Genomic DNA, 20,466 nt, shown 5'->3' with positions numbered 1-20,466 from the left:
GAATAGAACAGGATATGGCTACAAAATTGACAACAGGAAATAAGCCATCTATTTTATATGGATGACTTAAAGCTATATGGCAAAGATGATGAAGTACTTGAAGGATTATTACATACCGTGAAAGGATTCAGTGATTATATCGGGATGGAGCTTGGCCTTGAAAAGTGTGCCGAAGCCACTTTTAAAAAAAGGAAATTGGTTAAGTCTAGTTCAATCGAATTAGATGTCGAAATAGTAATAAAGGAACTTGAGCAGGAACAAACCTATAAATACCTAGGAAGGCTCTGGTATCCAGCATGCAAGCATGAGAGAGAAGGTTAGGAAGGAATGTTATAGAAGAGTTCGAGCAGTCCTGAAGTCTGAGCTGAATGCATATAATAAGGTATAATAAGGTGTTAGCCATAAATTCCTTAGCAGTACCAGTTGTTCTTTACAGCTTCAAGGTGCTTAACTGGAATACTAGTGAAATAATGAAAATTGACAGAAAAATCCGCAAGCTACTGATTTGTAATAAGATGCACCATCCAAAGGCAGACGTGGATCGCCTTTACCTTCCCAGAGCTCAGGGTGGTCGAGGTTTGACCCAGCTTGAACTTACATACAAAACCACCACCATCGGACTGGCCAAATACCTTGAAGCAACCAACGATTGGATGCTAAAACTTGTTGAAAAACATGAAAGACTGAAAAGACTTCACTCAATTCTCAAAGAGAGCAAAGAATTTGGCTGCTGATCTCTTAGATACCCGCCAGATTGAGCAGGCTGAAGGAAATACGCCACCTGAAGCTGCAAAGAAAATAAAATTAATTGCAAAGACAAAAGCACATGAAAATTTAGCTAGCAGATAGGAACAGAAACCTCTCCATGGCAAGTATGTGGCCCGTAACAAACAAGCTGATGTCGACCAGAAACAGTCACACCAATGGTTACGAAGCTCAGGGCTAAAAGCAGAGAGTGAAGGTTTCATATTAGCTGCGCAAGACCAAAGCTTATTAACCCGGAACTACCAAGCCAATGTGATAAAAATGGAGATAACCCAAAATGCCGATTCTGTAACGATGAGATTGAAACAATAGACCACCTAATCTCAGGGTGTAGAGTCTTAGCACCTGCAGAATATAAAGCAAGACATGACAGAGTCGGCCAGTATTTACATTGGACAATATGTCGGCATTATAAAATCAAAACCGCTGACAAATGGTATAAACATCATCCTGAAGCTGTGACTGAGGGAGAAAATGTGTCGATTCTATGGGAATTCCCCGTACAGACCGACAAAACTATAAAAGCTAATAAACCGGATATTATTATAAAAGATCAGACAAAAAGGATGTGTTTATTAATTGACATGAGTATCCCTTGCGATCACAATATAGCGGCGAAAGAATTTGACCAGATTAGTAAATTTAAAGACCTGCTAATAGAAATTGAAAAAAATGTGGCATCTCAAGGCGACTACAGTACCAATGATTGTAGGATCTCTAGGAATGATAAAAAAAAAGTACTGAAACCTATTTGAAAATGATTCCAGGCTTACCATCCCTACAGGAAGTGCAAAAAATCGTATTAACTGGAACGGCTCATGTACTGGGAAGAGCACTATCGCTGTGAAAATAACATCCATCCATGAATTTATTTATTTATTAATTTTTTTAGATACATATTTTACCTGTGAATTTGCGTGTGTAATCTTGGAATGCATACAATGCCCTTCTCTGCCCTAGGTGTATGGAAAACACTCGGCGAGAAACGGAAGAAAATTTGAAGAATGAAGGAAAAAACATAATAACAATAATAATAATAATAATAATAATAATAATAATAATAATAATAATAATAGATATTTGTTTGCGTGCCTCTATGTGTGTGTGCATATGTGCACCACGTGTATATGTATGTGTTTGTGTTTGCATTTGTCTCCGCCGCCACTTGACAACCGGTGTTAACCTGTTTGCATCCCCGTAACATAGCGATTCGGCAAGCGTGACTGGTTGAATAAATACCAGACTTGAACTTTCAACTGCGGGGTGGAGATGGTGCTCCAGCAGAGCCGCTATCCGACGACAAGTGAAAGATAACATAAATCTCCTCCTTCGTGTTATGAATCTTCTTTCCTTCTCGCCTTTGTCAGAGACCCTAAAGACATTCACAGCATTGTTACTTCCTCCTACCAAGGTGCCACGCTGTGGGATTCAACACGAAACATCATGGTTGCAAAGCGAGCTTTTTTGCCATTTCCACGGATTATATAATCTGTGAGTCGGAAAGGCGGCGAGCTGGCAGAATCGTTAGCACGTCGGGCGAAGTGCTTACCGGTATTTCGTCTGCCGCTACGTTCTGAGTTCAAATTCCGGCGAGGTCGACTTTGCCTTACATCCTTTCGGGGTCGATTAAATAAGTACCAGTCACGCACTGGGGTCGATATAATCGACTTAATCCGTTTGTCTGTCCTTGTTTGCCCTCTCTGTGTTTAGCCCCTTGTGAGTAGTAAAGAAATAGGTATTTCGTCTGTCTGTTATTGAAAATTTATTGTTGGATTGTGTTTGTAAAGTAAGTTTTTGTTAATTGTTATATCTCTTGTTGTGCCTATTGTTGGACTTATTGTTTAAAAATTGTATTATAGTTTTCTTTTGAAAGCTATCTGTGGTTTTCCCCTGTGGGAGAAAACATTAATTGCCGGCAAGATGCCGAAAAGTGTTTTCTTCGACGGGTGAGAATTCATCGACCGAGCGGGAAGCAAGGAAGATAGAAAGTTTAATTTGTGATAACATTTCTGATGTTTCGGAAAGTGAATTCCCTGCATGACCAAAAGTTACGGATACCAAAAGAAATATAGAAGCAAAACCATACAAAATGAAGAAAGAAAAAGTTTTGCGTTAGCAGCTGGTAGTGGAACGCGACAGCTGTCAACTGGCAAAAAATATATTAAAATACAAGGGAATGATGACAGAACGAGATGGAGCGGTAAAAGTGGAAATACCAGAAGAAGGATTAACGGAGGAAAAAAGGAAAATTATTATTTTTAAGACATTCTGCTTAAAAGCTCGAAAAATTGATAAGATATGTGAGCAAAAAATTGCAAAATGTTTAAAACCCATCTAGCAGGAAATTACATATCTAGCCAGAAGGAAGAAGTTTGGAACCATCGTGGTGAGGTTCAAGAACGCAGAAACGGCACAACACTGTAAAATCATTAGATACAATATTAATCCCAATTTCCACGGGAATCAGAACATCCAAGGTTTGATAGAATACCAAGAATTCCACCCGGAGTAAAGCCTGTGTGCTTGATGGCTGCAGTCCTGGCAAACGGGGAAGATAATATTAACCTCCTGCAAGCTACCGTCACAGAGAATACATATTGGACTTCAAAAATGCTCAGCCGGGTGGCTGCAATAGTCAAGACCTGGTCTTGGCGGTGGCTATCCCTGCAAGGTAGGGCGGAGGTGGCCAATGTGTTTATCACACCGGTCATTATTTACAGCCTGACCGTCGTGCCCTGTCCGGATTCGTGGGTGATCAGGTTGGAGAGGTAGCTCTTTCGCTTTTTGTGGAAGGGCAAGTTGCCACTTGTGAAACGCACTATCTGTTGTCAGAAGCCGTTAAAGGGAGGTTTAGGGATGCCTTGGTTAATGATGCACAGGCATGCGTAGAGGTTGAGGCATCTCTGGATCCTCCTGGATGGTGAAAGGGTGTGGTCTCCGCTAGTCAGACAAATGTTCCCCGAGTTCAACAGTTTTTGCGAACAGGAAGCCTGGTGTTCTCGTAGACCGAGGTCGAGTGAGTGGCATAAAGAGTGCCGTAAGGCCCTCTTGCTATTCCGGCCCTAGGGCAATGCCAGCGGTGGGGGTTCTAAACGTTTTTTATAAAGCGGGTTGATAGAGTCTGAATGTGACGATGGCCTAGCGGGGACTCTAGATCTCGGGTATATTTAACTCGACAGCTTGTTCCACTGTACATTCGGGTTGAGAACGTTGGACAATTTCCAAATGTCCTTGACCTGGCAATGTTACAGGGGCGCCTTACCCATTTGGGATAAACACGCAAGACATGGAAAACCTCACTCTCCGACCTATCCAAGATGTGGGGGTGGATAGGGAAACCGTCCCTCACGGTATTGTACATTTCAGATATCTGAAATGTGGGTTTATGCTGAACACTTGTTGTCCGGCGAAGGAAGAGTACAGCTGTCGACTGGGTCAATTATAAAGTTGACCCACCGGAATTTTTAACAAATAAAGGTAATAATTGTTTTCTCACTGTTGTTGCAATAGCGAAAGAGGCAGTGTGGAAGACAAGGATAAAAGGGATTAAGACGGGTAACTTTATCTCCGGACACGAGTTAAAATTGTTTTTCACTTTTCACTTGAAAAAGATGGTGTGATTGGAGAGGAGATGCCTGTCGGTGAGTGTATTCAAAAAAAGATGGAAGCATGTCGCACGAGTGCTGTGTGTGCAAGGAACCGTGTGAATAAGACGAAAAAAAAAAAAGAATAAAAAAAGGTACCAGTGATAGATCGGAGCTTGTGGGGTCGGAGCGTGGCTTTATCATAGCTTCATTTGTATTATCTCTGTATTTTTAATTTCATTCGATTTTTTAAATATTTTATTTAAATTTTTGAAGTCATATTATATGTAAAATCATATCGCATTACTGATCCCATCAGTTATTCTGTCCATTTCTATGTTTGGCCACCGGTGGGCAATAAAGAAATTGATATTTCGTCCGTCCTAACTTATGTTCTGAGTTCAAATTCCGCCTAGCTCGACTTCGCCTTTCATCCTTTCGGGTCGATAAATTATGTACTAGTTGCATACTGGGGTCGATCTAATCGACTGCACCCCCCCCCCCCAACAATTTCGGGCCTTGTGCCTAGAGTAGAAAAGAATCGCTAGCATGCCAGGAAAAATGCTTAGTGGCATTTCGTCCGTCCTTACGTTCTGAGTTCAAATTCCTCCGACATCGACTTTGCCTTTCATCCCTTTTGGGGTTGATAAATAAGTACCAGTTGAACACTGGGGTTGACATAACTGATTTATCCATTTCCTGGTCTTGTACTAAAATTTGAAATCATTTTCTGCGAATGGATGAAATATTCAGTATAAGGTTTGAGCTGTGAGACATGTTAAAGATGATGATGTGGGCTCAGTTTGATATAGTATACAGCTTATTAATTCACAGTTGGCATTAGCTGGCATTAGGGAGGGCATCTAGTCATAGAAACCATGCCACAAGAGACAATTGTAGTTTGGACAGCTCCCTGCTAGCCAGCTCCATGTCAAACAGTTTGTTCTTGATGGAACATGAAGTGGGTGCTCTCTGACATTGTACCAGCACCAGAGATGTGTACTTTGTATACGGTAAATGTAAATGCAGAGGATACTCAGTAAACCAAGGTGTGTAAAGGAGGAGAACTGCAGAGTGTGTAAGGACAGCAGAGAGACCAGAAATGGTTTGTTGGTCTCTGCTGGTATCTCTCAAATGATAATAAATCCCCGTGTACACAAGGAATAGCGAAAATCAAAATGATAACTTTATTCTTAATATAGTGATGAAAGGCGGCGAGCTGGCAGAAACGTTAGCACTCCGGGCGAAATGCTTAGCCGCTACGTTCTGAGTTCAAATTCCAGCGAGGTCGACTTTGCCTTTCATCCTTTCGGGGTCGATTAAATAAGTACCAGTTACACACTGGGGTCGATATAATCGACTTAATCCGTTTGTCTGACCTTGTGTTCAGTCCCTTGTGGGTAGTAAAAAATAGGTATTTCGTCTATCTTTACATTCTTAGTTCAAATTCCGCCGAGGTCGACTTTGCCTTTTATCCTTTCGGGGTCGATAAATTGAGTACTAGTTGCGTAGTGGTGTCGATCTAATCGACTGGCCTCCTCCCCCAAAATTTCGTGCCTTGTACCTAGAGTAAAAAAGAATTCCAGTGTTGTGATGAGAGTCAGGATACCCTCTTATGAGGAATGGACTAAACCGAAAGAGCATATATGGTTCGTAGAATTTCGTGTTATTTCATAGCAAAGTCGGATTCACATCCGGTTTTAGTGGTTTTTTTAGACGTAAGTCATAGTGTTAAATATTTGTTTGATTGACTGTTACTGTTCAAATTGTTTTTAGTGTTATTTTGAATTGGTTTTTTTCCCGATTGTGGAAAAATGGAGAAAGCGCTAGCAGGTGGCCACAGTTATGAGGTTGCAACTGGAAAAGGGATAGATGCGGAAACGCTGGAGGTACGTGAAATAAAGGTGGAACCACGAAAAATTAAGGAATGCGAGAAGTTGCTGGAAAGAGATGGAGATACACTTAAATTAACGCCGCCTCTGGAACTAACAGCCAATATAACGAAAAGGACGGTGATATTTAAGACGATGAAGATAGAAACAAGGAAGATAGAAATAGCGTCAATTGAGGCTATTGAAGAGTGTTGAAAGAGTGTTAAAAGACTAATCACGTTCATAACAAGAGGGGGAAAGTACGCTACTGTGGAGGTGCGTTTTGCATCAGAAGAGGAAGCAATTAAGCACTTCACGGAGGCAATAAGGTCGGAGGAATGGGTACTTTGCCATCGTACTCTGGTAAACGTGTGGCCAGAGTGCGAGTTGGCAAAGTGCCCCCAGAACTGAAAGAAACATGGCAGATGACAGCCATAATGTATGACATGAATGAGGAGGCCAAGATACTGAAGGTCACAAGGACCCAAAGTGTTAACTGCTAGGGATATGGGATTGAGCTAACCGTCCAAGCAACAGAGGAAGGCCTAAACCGGATTGTTGAAGAGATCGTGCTGCCCGATGACTTAATAATGAGAGTGGTGGAGGAGGACAAGCCGCCTATATGTTTTACATTCAGGTGAAAAAGGCCAGGTGCCCCCAGAGAGAACAACAGATAGAGCAGATGGAGAGACAGGAGAGTACGGTCCAGGTGGTACAGTTCGAGATAAAGGAGAAAACAACGGAGGTGGAATTCAAGATGGTTAAGAAAAGGAAGAGAATTGAGAGAGTGAGCCCTTCGCCAGAGGAGCAGAAAACGAAGAAAGAAGAGGTGGAAATGAAGGTTGTGACCAGAAGGAAGGAAGACAAAATGGTGGTGGACAAAGAAAGTGAAAAGGAAATTGAAAAAGTATTCGAGGAGGAGTTACATAAGGGAGGAGACAATGGTGAAGACACCGGTTATTCCAGTGGAGGAAAGGGCTTCAGGAGTGCAACTGTACGAGGGTGAAATGGAGAGACTGTTCAGAGTGGAGCAGGAAAAGAGAAAACAAAGAAGAAGAAAAAATCGATGGAATTTTGTGACGTATGCGAAAAGCAAAGAAACTGAAAAGAAAGTTTTTAAATTTAAACTTAACATAAGAGTGAAGTTACCCACGGATGTGTATTCAGAGAATGCTAATGCCATCATGGTTGACAAGGACACTTACAACAGATTAAAAGATATGTGTGCGAGCGGGATTGACCCGCCAGTAGTTTTGGTGGAGTTCGACGAATTGCCACCAGTAGTGGACCTAAAAGATTTAGAACCTTTCATGAGGTATTAAAAAAGAAACAAAAATTGTTTTGTTGAAAAAATGAAAAAAGAAAAGTAAAATTGTTTCATTTAAAAAAAAAGCAGAAAAAAATGGGATTAAGAAAAAACAATAAGAACGATTGTAAATGGTTTATATAAACGTTCAAATGGTACTGCATGGAAGTGGGGCCCATGCAGCCATTTCATTTTTATATATCCTCTCATTCTCATTCGTTTTATGTCCCCACTGTAGTGTTGCGTCTGTCCTTGTAGTGTCCCCCTCTGTGTTGTGGCCGTAGTGCCAAATAAAGAAATCATAGTCGAGTCGGACGGCGTTAATTTTTGTGGCAGTTTGTAAGTTAATTTTACAGTTGTTATTTTGTGTCAGTGTTTTTAACAGTTTTTGAATTGTTTTTGTGCTACTTTGCAGCGGTTTTGCTGGCGGTGCTTTCTCTCTGCTTTGGGGAGAGTTGGTCAGGAACATGCCTAGAAATGCGTTTTATTCGGAAAGCCAAGGGAAAAGTCAACAGAAACTAAGAAGTCACAAAAGGGTAATGACCATTTTAAACCTAAAAGTGTGCAAGTGGTGGCAGTAGCAACAAATGAGGAAGAATGCAATTATGAAGGTGTACTGATAGTCTATAAAAATGTGTAGAGGCGGAGAAAAGTATAACAAAATGGAAAGGAGTGGTGAGAGTGAACCTGCCCAAAGAGGAATATAACGCAAGTGACAGAGGTACTTTGGTACATGAAGACAGGTACGAGAGAGTTCTGGATACATTTTGAGAAGCTATAAAAGAAATACAAGTAATATGGTTGCGTGACGCCCCGCCGTCTTTGGTGGAGTATGAGGATATATTTTATTAAAAAGAGGAAAATCTGTAAAATCTTCTATTAATGTGAACTTTTAATTGTAAAAAGGAAAAAGAGAAAAGACTGTTAAAAATAATGTATCAATGTAACCACTTGACTTCAGGGGTCGAGTGGGCATTATGCCTCATTTTCATTCTTTCATGCTATCATTCGTTTCTTTTATTTTTCATCCTTTCATCTTCTTTTTGTAAACTTTTAGTTCCCCGAATTTATGTTATGTCTCGTTTTGTATTGTCGTTATGTTTTGTATTCGTCGACAAGCTTTATTTGTATAGCCTTACAGGTAATAAAGAAATAGATTGTTACGTTGTTATTGGTACTGCATTATCTTGTTATTGTATCACACTGGTACCGTGTATCGTATGCCATTATCCCAATAGTGGTGCTACTACTATATTGGATACAAACCACGTTACAGCATCTAGCGACGAGAGGTTCGAAGCTCACATAGTTTGTATTTCACCTGCAAACCAAGCATTAAATCTTTTTTCACCAGATTGTTAGCCTTATGAAATTCCCTTGCCCATGTTTTTTCTTCTGCAGTTACCAATATATTATTCAAGATCAACTGTGTCAATCTTACCAGTTTTGAGTAGCCTGCAAAGATATTAGGCAAAGCCTTTCATCTCAGAAGGAATGCAAAAGCCAAGGATACAGCCCCTTGGTCCAGCCAAATTGTTCAAATAAAACAGAAAAAAAACTAAAAAAAAACAGCCTCTTCTATTTCTGTGAATTAATAAGCTGTATACTATATCAAACTGAGCCCACATCATCCTCTTTAGCATATCTCACAGCTCAAACCTTATGCTAAATATTTTATTCAATCATTTCTCTCCAGAATGGCAACCTCTACAAGGAATATATTTTTCTTCAGACATTAATTTACAAAAGTTGCAAAAAAAAAAAAAAATTTCTCTGCATTCACATTAACAGTTTGGGAAAGCCAGCAGATGTTCTCTGAACACCATTTTTTCTTTTGCTCGCACTAAATAATAGTACTAATTACAATTTCTAACAAAGGCACAAAGCAAGAAATTTTATAGTAGGACACAATTAGTCAGGTCTATTGACTCAGTACTTACTTATCTAGTATTTTATTTTATTGCCCTCAGAAACAGAGAAGTGTGAAGGGAAGTGTGTTGACGTTGCTAACCATTTTATGACTAAATTTCTGATAGGTAATCCGTTTCAATTAATGCCTCTTTAGCATACAGTATACGTGGCTATTTACACTTTAGCATGCTATCTAACCCTAATTCTAACCCTAACCTAATCCATAACGTGGCATGTACACAATGTAAACAAAAGGAAAAACAATACAAACGGATAAAGATTAAATCAATTTCAATGCAAGATATTACACTTTGAAATGTGCTGTAAGATTTCATGGCAATAGATACACAGTTCGGGAAGAGGTACATTATAAGAAAATAACCAGGTAAGTATAACACATCCAAAAACGGGGATACATGGAAAGATACAAGCAGAGATTAAATGAATTTTAATGCAGGATATTACACTTTGAAGTGCACTGTAAGATTTCATGGCAGTACACAGTGCAAGCAGAGAAGTATAGAAAAAACAAAAGTGGCTGGTGTAATAATTGGCAATAAGCAAATGAAAAAGAAGAAAAAAATCAGGCAAACGCCAGAAAATAAATAGGAAAAGATACATAAAAAAAACATACATACACGAATGCATTTAATCAAGATTTGAAAATCTTGCAATGCATTGTAATAATTTTTGAAAAGATCGCACTTTTCGTATCTTCTGCGCCGCACAAATTCGCAGAGGTAGGAGTAAATAATAGAACTGTGTACCACACCGTCGCTTGTTAACCCATTTCCCACACACCCAAGTGCTCTCCACTTGTTGCGTGTGTGTTCCAGCTTTGGAGTTAACAAACTCGACGCTGTGGTTCACCGTTCTATGTCGAAAACTATACCTCTCAATCTCTGGAATGTGTGAGTAGGCTTTCCATAGGTCGCTAAATATCGTGGTTCCCGGGAGAATCGAAAGGCGGATGCATTCTTCTGGTGTGTTGCGATTCCAACATGGTACTGCATAAAGGAAAATTTATCTGGTCTCGCGACACACTCCTCCGAAAACCCATTGGTGAGGTAGTACCTTTCCGCGATTATACTTTCTCCTTGAGAAAACTGTCTCGTTTATTTCGACAATCTTTCCAGGATCACCTTTTTGAGCTGGGTGATGAGTATGTCCTGTGCACATACTTCTTGGACATAGCTGTAGTGTGGCTCATTCGCAGTTCTTCTACACAATAACGGACAGTAGTCAGTTCCTTGAACCAAGAGTACAAAAAAAATATGACAGTCTGCAGAAGTGTGCTACCTTCCAGCCATGTACCTTTTCTGGCGGATACAGTCTCGTTGCAGCCTTTCGAGAGTACCGCCAGTAAAGGATCCCTCGGACTACATATTTTTTCATCAAGTGTCCATTTTTACACTTTTTAACCGATGGTATAGTAGCCTTCTCTGCGAAGTAGGCTGCCGCATGCTCCTCAGTTTTAATTGTATCCATCAAATTGCAGAGGCTATATGATTTAGCTGCAGCCATACTTTCAAATACAAAAAATAAAATGCAACAGGCAAGTAAACAAAAATAAAATAGAACAGAGTGGTGAAAATAATCACAAGTAGTAAGCAAAAATATCCAAAAACACAGCAGCGAAGCTGAAGAACTCCATTTCAGCAATGCAGGGCATGGATGTTACGCCATGTGGGGTGTACCCCAATTACAGATAGAAAGATGAAGATAAAATAGAGATAACAGAATAAAATAAATTCAGGGATGTAGAAGCACATAAAAATATAAAGTGTTATACAATATATAAAACACAACACACACACACACACACACACACACACATTCACACACGATCACAATCACACATTGTTGAATTGGCCGTTGACTACACTGTAGTTTCTCCTCCCTTTGACGTGTCTCATATTTCGTCCCATAGGGTTGTCGGTTTAGTCGCCGACGATCCGACCATGTGACAGGTTGTATTGAGTTACATGTTACTAGTAGCGCTAATGGGTGACCTGTGTGCATTAAGCTGCATAGAAAACTTGCTTACCCCATTTACTGAGCTAAACGTAGTAAGCTTAACATTGATTCGTTGGTAGCCAATAATAACCGGTTGTTAATAAAGCATAATATATCTTCCGTATATATTCAGATAGCATGTAAAATTGAACTGAAACGTAGTCTTGCGTTGATTAACGACTGTTGTATCGCATACAATTTTAGTGGAATGTCTATTTTAAACCTATTTTTATTGATATCTATTGAATAATCCTTTACGTTATTCACACCATCTTGATATTTATAGTTATTTCAATTTCACTTTTATTCCTGTGCTGGACAATGACGAGAACGGCGCTAATATATCGTCGTTTCCCTTTCCTTAACTGCTGTGAAATTCAACTTTCATAACAATCCACGCTTCGTTATTTCCTTGATTCATTTCTGCACCTTCGTACATATCCCGATCAACTATGGACTACCCAGACTACATAAGTAATGAAGCAAGTTCACCTATTGAGAAGCTAACAAGCGATATAAACATTTCGAATGATGACGAGACACATCGCAGTATAACTATCGATTCGAATAACACATACAAAATGGATGGTGGTAAAAATTATGCTTTAATAATTAACAATCAAAACTTCGAAAATGATAAAATACACGAAAGACAAGGATCCGACAGAGATGCATCAGCAATTAAAAAGGCATTGGAATCATTGCATTTTGATGTGAGTGACCACAAGAATTTGTCTGTGAAAGAGATGGAGGAGAAGTTTGAGCATCTATCCAAAATGAACTATGAGAACTATAACTGCTTCGTTTGTGTTATATTGACTCACGGTGGTGACGATAACGTGATTCATGGTACTGATGGCAAAGTAAAACTAGGCAGCTTAATGCAAATGCTACTTCCTGATAGGTGTCAAAGTTTAATGGGAAAGCCAAAACTATTCTTCGTACAAGCCGCTCTTTTTCCTGAAGATAAACCAGATTGTCCAGGAAAAGGAATACAAAACAGTGAAAAACTACCACTTTGGGCAGACGTGCTTCTGGCTTATTCCACTATCCCTGGATTTTACTCCTGGGAAAATTCTACTATTGGATCGTGGTTTATTCAGTCATTAGCCCACATTTTGGAAAAAGACGGAGACCGACTTGAACTGCAACGATTAATGCTTTCAGTAAATCGTAGAGTTGCCTATGAATATGAGAAATATACTAAGAAAAAAAAGAAAACGGGAAAATGGAAGCAAGTTCCTTGCATATTAAACATGTTAACAAAGAAATTAAAATTTCACAAGTAAAATTTCACTTTTCCAAACCTTCTTCCACTCTACTTCCCCTAATATTATGTGTGAGTCTGCGTATGTGTGTGCGTGTGTGTGTATGTAACTTTAATATTGCTAATTTTCCTTGTTCACTTCTATTGTGTAAATGTGTTATTTCATTTCATTATAATATTTTTCATGTACTTTAAAATTTATTCGGTGATATGTGGCAGTGATTCAAGCAGCTGGTCCATTCTAAACTTGCTACCATTCTCCTGTTAAGCGACGAAGTCTGGTTCTAAGAACGATTTCGCTAAGTTCAAGTACAACAGGAGAAAGTAGCAGTGCAGATCACATACCGGGATCAGAGACTGACATTTTAATTATGAAGTTGATAGAATAATAGATTTACTAAGAAAAATTACTTTCCTAATCCTTTGTTCTTCACGAACCTTTTCGTTGAAATAATTTCGAATGTTGTAAAAGTGATAAAATTCATAATTTGGCTTTCATTTCTTAATATTAATGGTAAAAACTATATCATTATATATATATATATATATATATCTATATATATATATATTATGTATATATATTATATAATATATATATATAATATATATATGTATATATAATATATATATATATAGATATATGTATATATATAGTATATATATATATATTATGTATATATATTATATAATATATATATATATGTATATATATGTATATATATATTATATATGTATATATATATGTATATATGTATAGATATATATATATATATGTATATATTTATGTGTATATATATATATATATATATATGTATATATTTATGTATATACATATATATATAATATATATATATATATTTATGTATATATATATATATATATATATGTATATATTTATGTATATATATATATTATATGTATATATTTATGTATATATATATATATATGTATATTTATGTATATATATAATATATATGTATATATTTATGTATATATATATAATATTATATGTATATATTTATGTATATATATATATACATATATATATATATATATATATGTATATATTTATGTATATATATATATATGTATATATTTATGTATATATATATATTTATATATATATATATGTATATATTTATGTATATATATATATAATATATATATATGTATATATTTATGTATATATATATTTATATATATATATATATATGTATATATTTATGTATATATTATATATATATGTATATATTTATGTAATATATATATATGTATATATTTATGTATATATATATATATATATATATGTGTGTATATATTTATGTATATATATATATATATATATATATATATATATATGTATATATTTTGTATATATATATATATATATATTTATGTATATATTTATGTATATATATATATATATATTTATGTATATATTTATGTATATATATATATATATGAACTGATTGTTTGACAATTTTTAACATCTATGTATTAATCTTGTTGGGTACCTATCTGGCAGTATATTGGATATATATTATCCCATGGTGGGTTGAATTTTCAACCCCTATCTCATTTTATAATCTAAATTTATCTTTTGAGGAACCTGATTGCTCATAGTGGTGTATAGAAGCATCCATTTATTGATTTAAATATTAATAGTGCATGTGAATACACCCTAGTGTAGTATATTTGTTCCTTTGATCATTACTGCTAGAAGAATGGAGAAAATACTGATCAATTCATCAATGAAGGATGTACCTATCCCTACCAAAGACCATTACACTAAAGAACTAATTTATAGAATTAATGAATTCATCCACAGGATCAGATGGAGGATTTTCCACCATGAGAACTATAATAAAAAAATAAACCAACAACCCACTGGGGAAACGATCCGTAATGGAATTGGAAGTACCTATGAAGAAATATTAAAACTAACAGGCACTACATTTAAATCTAGGAAGTCTCCTCCACCAAATATACATCTAGACAATTTTGAACAAGAACTATGGGAGACTATAAAAAACATAAAATTTAGAAATCATCCTTTAAGATATAACCCGCACCAAAGGGAATTGAAGATTTAATTAGAACTCTCAAAGGTAAGAGCGGCATTCTAACACATTCTGACAAAACCGCAACATCTATAATATTGACATTCCTGCATATCATGATCTTCTACACAAAGAAAAAAACCAAGAAATACAAAGTAGTACCTTCTAGTACACTTAGAAAACTGAACCTGGAGATCAGAGAATCATATTTGACTACTACCTAGAAGAAAAAACGGAACCCTACACCCCATCTAGACCGAGAATTACACTAAAGGATCATAAAGAGAATTTTCTTGGAAACACACAGGTCAGATTAATTTGCCCCACTAAATCTGACTTAGGCAGACTAAGCAAACTCATTCTAGACAAATATCTACCCACCATCCGCAATAAAATCAAACTAAACCTTTGGAAGAATACTCAGGGTGCTTTGGATTGGTTTTCTGCCATTAAGGTCTGTGACAGTAACAACTTTAGCTATATAGAAATAAATTTATCCAATTTGATATACAGAATTATTACACTTCATTAACCCTATATATTAAATAAGTCCTTAATTTTTGCTAGAAATACACTAAATTAAGTATGGGGGAGATTAAGGTTTATACTAACAGCCAGGAAAACTTTAATAGAGTTTGATAATAAACTTTGGGCTAGAAAGGACACACCCAACTTGTTCGATATCACAATGGGATCGCCGGACTCGGCGGAGGTGACTGATCTAGTTGGGATGTATCTATTAGAGAAACTTTAGTAGGGAATTCCCTGAATTAAAAGGTGGATTATACAGGGATGACGCTTATTTTGTGTTAAGAATACATCAAATAGGAGATTAGATCTTCTGAAAAAAAGAATAAATAATTTTTTAAAAGTTTCGGCCTATCCATTATCATTGAAAGTGAAATTACTCTGCTAATTATTTAGATGTTATTGTAACATTACTAATGGTTTACATGAACCCTATATTAACCTAATTCTAACCTAATATATATTAACCGTTCAAGTAATCACCCCCCTCAAATTAAAAATGCACTAGTGCGTAGCATTAGTCAGAGAATTTCTAGTTTATCCTCTAACGAGGAAATTTTTAACAAGCATTGTGATAGATACAATGCAGCATTGCTTAAGGCAGGATACAAAAGTAAGATATGGTTACCTAAGGGAACCCTCCTAATGGAGTAGAACTATCAGGAACAACACCATAGATTTAGGATAAAAAAAATATACATAAGAATAGTAAAAATAGAATATATGATAACACCTATATAAATGTAGAAGTGATGTTAACCTCGGAAGGTGAACGGTAGCTCAAATAGATCTGAGCATACGGGTAATAGTAGTAATATTAATAATAATATACAAATTAAAACTTATGGTAGACATGATAATGGTAAAGTTTACTTGCGCAATAACCATGGGAATATTGATATAGATAGATATAACAATGACAGTGGTAAGAATAGTAATCCTATGGATTGGTCTAGGAATAGGATTTTTACAAATAACAATAATTCTATAGGCAATCCTAATTCTGATAAGGATACACTATGGTTGATTATCCCATATGCAATGCAGATTAAAACAAAACATAGTGAGAGCTTTGCATAATGTTATTTTAGGCATTTTGGTAAGGATAAGAATAAATTTAGTCCTTTAATTAACAGCAGTACTGTTAGAGTGGGATATAGCATTACTCAAATCTAGCCACCATATCTCCTCTTTTAATAACAGGAAACTGGATCACTTCTATAAGGATAGAAAATTGAATTTAGACCAGGAAATTTGCCCCTCTTTAATAATAATAGGAACAGAAACTTTCTTGGAACGAATGTGAACAACCCCCTTACTAATAATGAGTGCACCGTACCTGTCAGAGATAATATAAATGTAATAGATCATACTACTACTACCAATACTAGTACTAGTGATAGGAATATAGCCGATAATGTGAAATTAACTCATTCGTTGATTTTGGGTTTGGATGATGATAACAATTGACACTTATAATATATAGGTTTTTTGTATGTTTATTTGGAAGGTTTTTATTGTATATTTGGTCTTCTTTGTACTCACCTAATTTGTATCTTATGCTATTTACTAATAAACCTCTTTCATTTTTTCATTTTCTCATTACATACATTTGGCTTTATAAATATTACCAGCCTTATATATTTAGTTATCTATAGTCCTCTGGATCTGTACTTTAAATTATCCTTCCATACATATTGACTTTCAAACAATATAACATATATATTCACTTTATTTATTTTTTATTTATTTTATTGTTAATGTTATCAATCTCTGCATTTAGTCTTCTAATATTTATTTATTTGCCTCTTTAAGTGTAGATGTTTACATACATATCAAGTAATCTAATTTGTTATCTATTTATTTTTTACTTATTTACTTATACTAGGGTAGTTTTATACTACATATCTATCATTTATTTTATTTAATTTTAATAATATATGAATACATATATACTGCGTTTGTACTTATAATATGTGTATAACCGTATTGATTCCTTCGTATTTTCCTTCTTATTTATTATCACATTTTATCTTAAGTATTTATAATATAAATTTTTAAAAATTTCTGTGATGTTCTCATAAGCGTTTACATTAGTACTTCCCCTTCTATTTTTTAATGCCTAAATGGTATATTATGGCATTAAATTTATTAAGTAAATAAGTGATTTATTTATAATATATAAATTAATATATATTTTATATTTTATAATTTAGCGTACTTGGAATCATAACAAACTTACGATAATCTAACAACCGTATGTTTACTATGCAACAAACGGTGTTATAAATTTTAAGTACCCATGAAATAATTATCTGACTTAGTAACATACTGATATTTAAAAAATATTTATATCTAAATTAAATATTTTATGAAATGCATGGGGTGGTTCTTTTTCGTTATTTGAGGCACAGTTATAATTTTGAAGGACTAAATGGTAGCATAGTTGCTTCCCTTTTTGTTTATCTATGTGCTAGTTGTTGCTTGTGATTATGTATGTGTATAAGTGTATGTATATAATATAACTATGTGTGTATGTGCGATTGATCTGTAGATGCGTGTGTGAATATTGGCGTTCCTTGACTAACCAACCGTATAATTTTTTTGTGATTTAAATTTCAACAATAGCCAATCGAATTAATCTAAATTTTCTTTACCTAGTGGTCAGCATTTCTAACTCATAGTTATTTCGATCTTGAAGGATGGACTTGGTGCAAACTTAACTGTATCTATTATATTTATTATTATTTTTTTTTTTTATTATTATTATTAATTATATATTATTATATTAATATTAATAGTAATTTTTATTAACTTTCATAGCTTTAGAATTTATGAACTGAACCATGGTTTTAATTATTATTTTTCATCTCCTATGTGTTAGTTTTTTTAAAAAACTATTAGCCAAATAGTATAATATCGGTACTTATTAATATTAATATATACACTGATATATATTTTGTTTTATTTTGTTCTGTTACCTTCCTTTATTGTACCAATGAGTATTATATTATATAAGTGTAGCATTATGATGTATAAGTTTTATATTTTACATTTTTATATTTTATATTTATATGTATATGGTTATATAATATTTTTCACAATTATAACAATTTAATTAATTCTCTGAAGAGCCGTGGGGCATCCTTGTTAATGCCTCATTTATACCTGCCTTATGGCTTAGAGGTTAAATGAGGTAGGACTGCCCTCACTGCCGAAACAGCTGTCAGTTTTCATTTAATTGCATATTATATTTGAAATTTTTTACTTATATCCTTTATCTTTTTACTAGTACTGTATATCTCAGTTGTATAATGCGTTACTCATATGTAATGGTGTATTAAAAGTATTGTGGGATCATCGGATAGTTGATGTTTTATTGATTTAAGTATGTTTCTCCATTCTCTAATTTTTGTAGTATATATATCTATATATTATGTATATTATATATTATATATATATATATTATGTAGGTTTATTTATATATATATATATATATTTATGTATATATATATATATATATCTCTATATGTATTTATATATATTATTTATGTATATATATAGTTATATATATATATATTATGTTATATATTATATATATATATATATTTATGTATATATATATATATATATGTATATATATATATTATATATAAGTATATAGTATATATATATATATATATTATATTATATTTATGTATATATAATATATATTTATGTATATATAATATATATATATTTATGTATATATAATATATATTTATGTATATAATATATATATATATATATTATGTATATATATATTTATGTATTTATAATATAATATTATATATATATTTATGTATATATATATATCTATAATATATTATATATATATATAATATATATATATATATTTATGTATACCAATTAAGGACTGCACACGAAAAGTGGACAGTCAACATGCTAGATATAGACGTCAAATCGCCATTCTCCACAAAAAGTTTATGTTCTCAGATCAAACTCAACAAAACCAAAGCAATAAACAAGTGAAAAATATACGAAATAAATATTTACCCATGTACTAAATTCAGTTTCGGCTGTTATTTTCCGCAAGGAAAAGTGCAGCATCATCAGCGTGGTCCCATATAAAATGTAATTTGCTGGACTAAATGCCAGCTCGACACCAAAATATCGCGTGCATGGAGTCCGGCCTATTACATTTGAAATATATATTTCAAATGTTTTTACTTTTGGCGCGATGAAACCCGAGAAAACTAGCCTGCAGCTAATAGTTAGCAGCAGTTAATTTATCGGTTAGAGAACAAATATTTATAAAATTAAATTAGGGTAAAATTGATATTTATCAATTAGAACCAGTGGTCTAGCATATTAAGAAAGAATCCGAAGATTAAAATATTTTATATATACCAATTAAGGACTGCACACGAAAAGTGGACAGTCAACATGTTAGATATAGACGTCAAATCGCCATTCTCCACAAAAAGTTTATTGCTTTGGTTTTGTTGGAGATAATTTTATATATATTATGTATATATAATTATTTATGTGTATATATATATGTATATATATATATATAATATATGTATTAATATATATATATATAATATATATATATATATATTATTATACATATATATATATATATATATATATATATATATATATATATAGAGAGAGAGAGATACACTTATATATATATATATATATGAGTGTATATCTCTCTTTCTCTCTCTATATATAAATTTGAGAAATTTGAAAAGTTAACACGAAACCGGTAATTTCGTCAAAAAACTATTTTATTGTATGAAAAAAATTTATAACATTCTTCTAACATAATGACTCAAATATATTCTTCAACCTTATAAAACAAGCCTTCTGTAGTTTTTTCACTCTTTACTATTTTCTATATATGAACCACGTGCTTTCACACACCAACTTTCTCACCTATATATATATATTATATATATATATATATATATATATATATATATATATATATATATATATATATATATAATATATATATATATATACACATATATATATATATACACCACATACATACATACATACATACATAATATACTCATATACACATATATGCATATATCACGTGATCACGTGACCGACCAGACCATCAGATGTTGTTACACAT

At 33.9% G+C, this 20,466-nt stretch overlaps 1 protein-coding gene across 1 annotated transcript; it reads left to right on the top strand.

The window, feature by feature from the left end:
• Window positions 1–11,637: 11,637 nt before the first annotated feature.
• LOC115229979 (caspase-3-like) lies at window positions 11,638–13,205 on the top strand. The gene has a single exon (XM_036499467.1). It carries the CDS (start codon window positions 11,906–11,908, stop codon window positions 12,740–12,742), a length of 837 nt encoding a protein of 278 aa, XP_036355360.1. The 5' UTR covers window positions 11,638–11,905; the 3' UTR covers window positions 12,743–13,205.
• Window positions 13,206–20,466: the final 7,261 nt, after the last annotated feature.

Source organism: Octopus sinensis, unplaced genomic scaffold (assembly GCF_006345805.1).
Source record: "Octopus sinensis unplaced genomic scaffold, ASM634580v1 Contig13996, whole genome shotgun sequence".
Classification (NCBI taxonomy): domain Eukaryota; kingdom Metazoa; phylum Mollusca; class Cephalopoda; order Octopoda; family Octopodidae; genus Octopus; species Octopus sinensis.
Note: the sequence above shows the minus strand (reverse complement) of the source record. Positions and strands in the feature narration are given on the sequence as shown.

Excerpts from the sequence above, each read along its gene's own strand:
- LOC115229979 (XM_036499467.1), top strand. The coding sequence starts at position 11,906 with ATGGACTACCCAGACTACATAAGTAATGAAGCAAGTTCACCTATTGAG.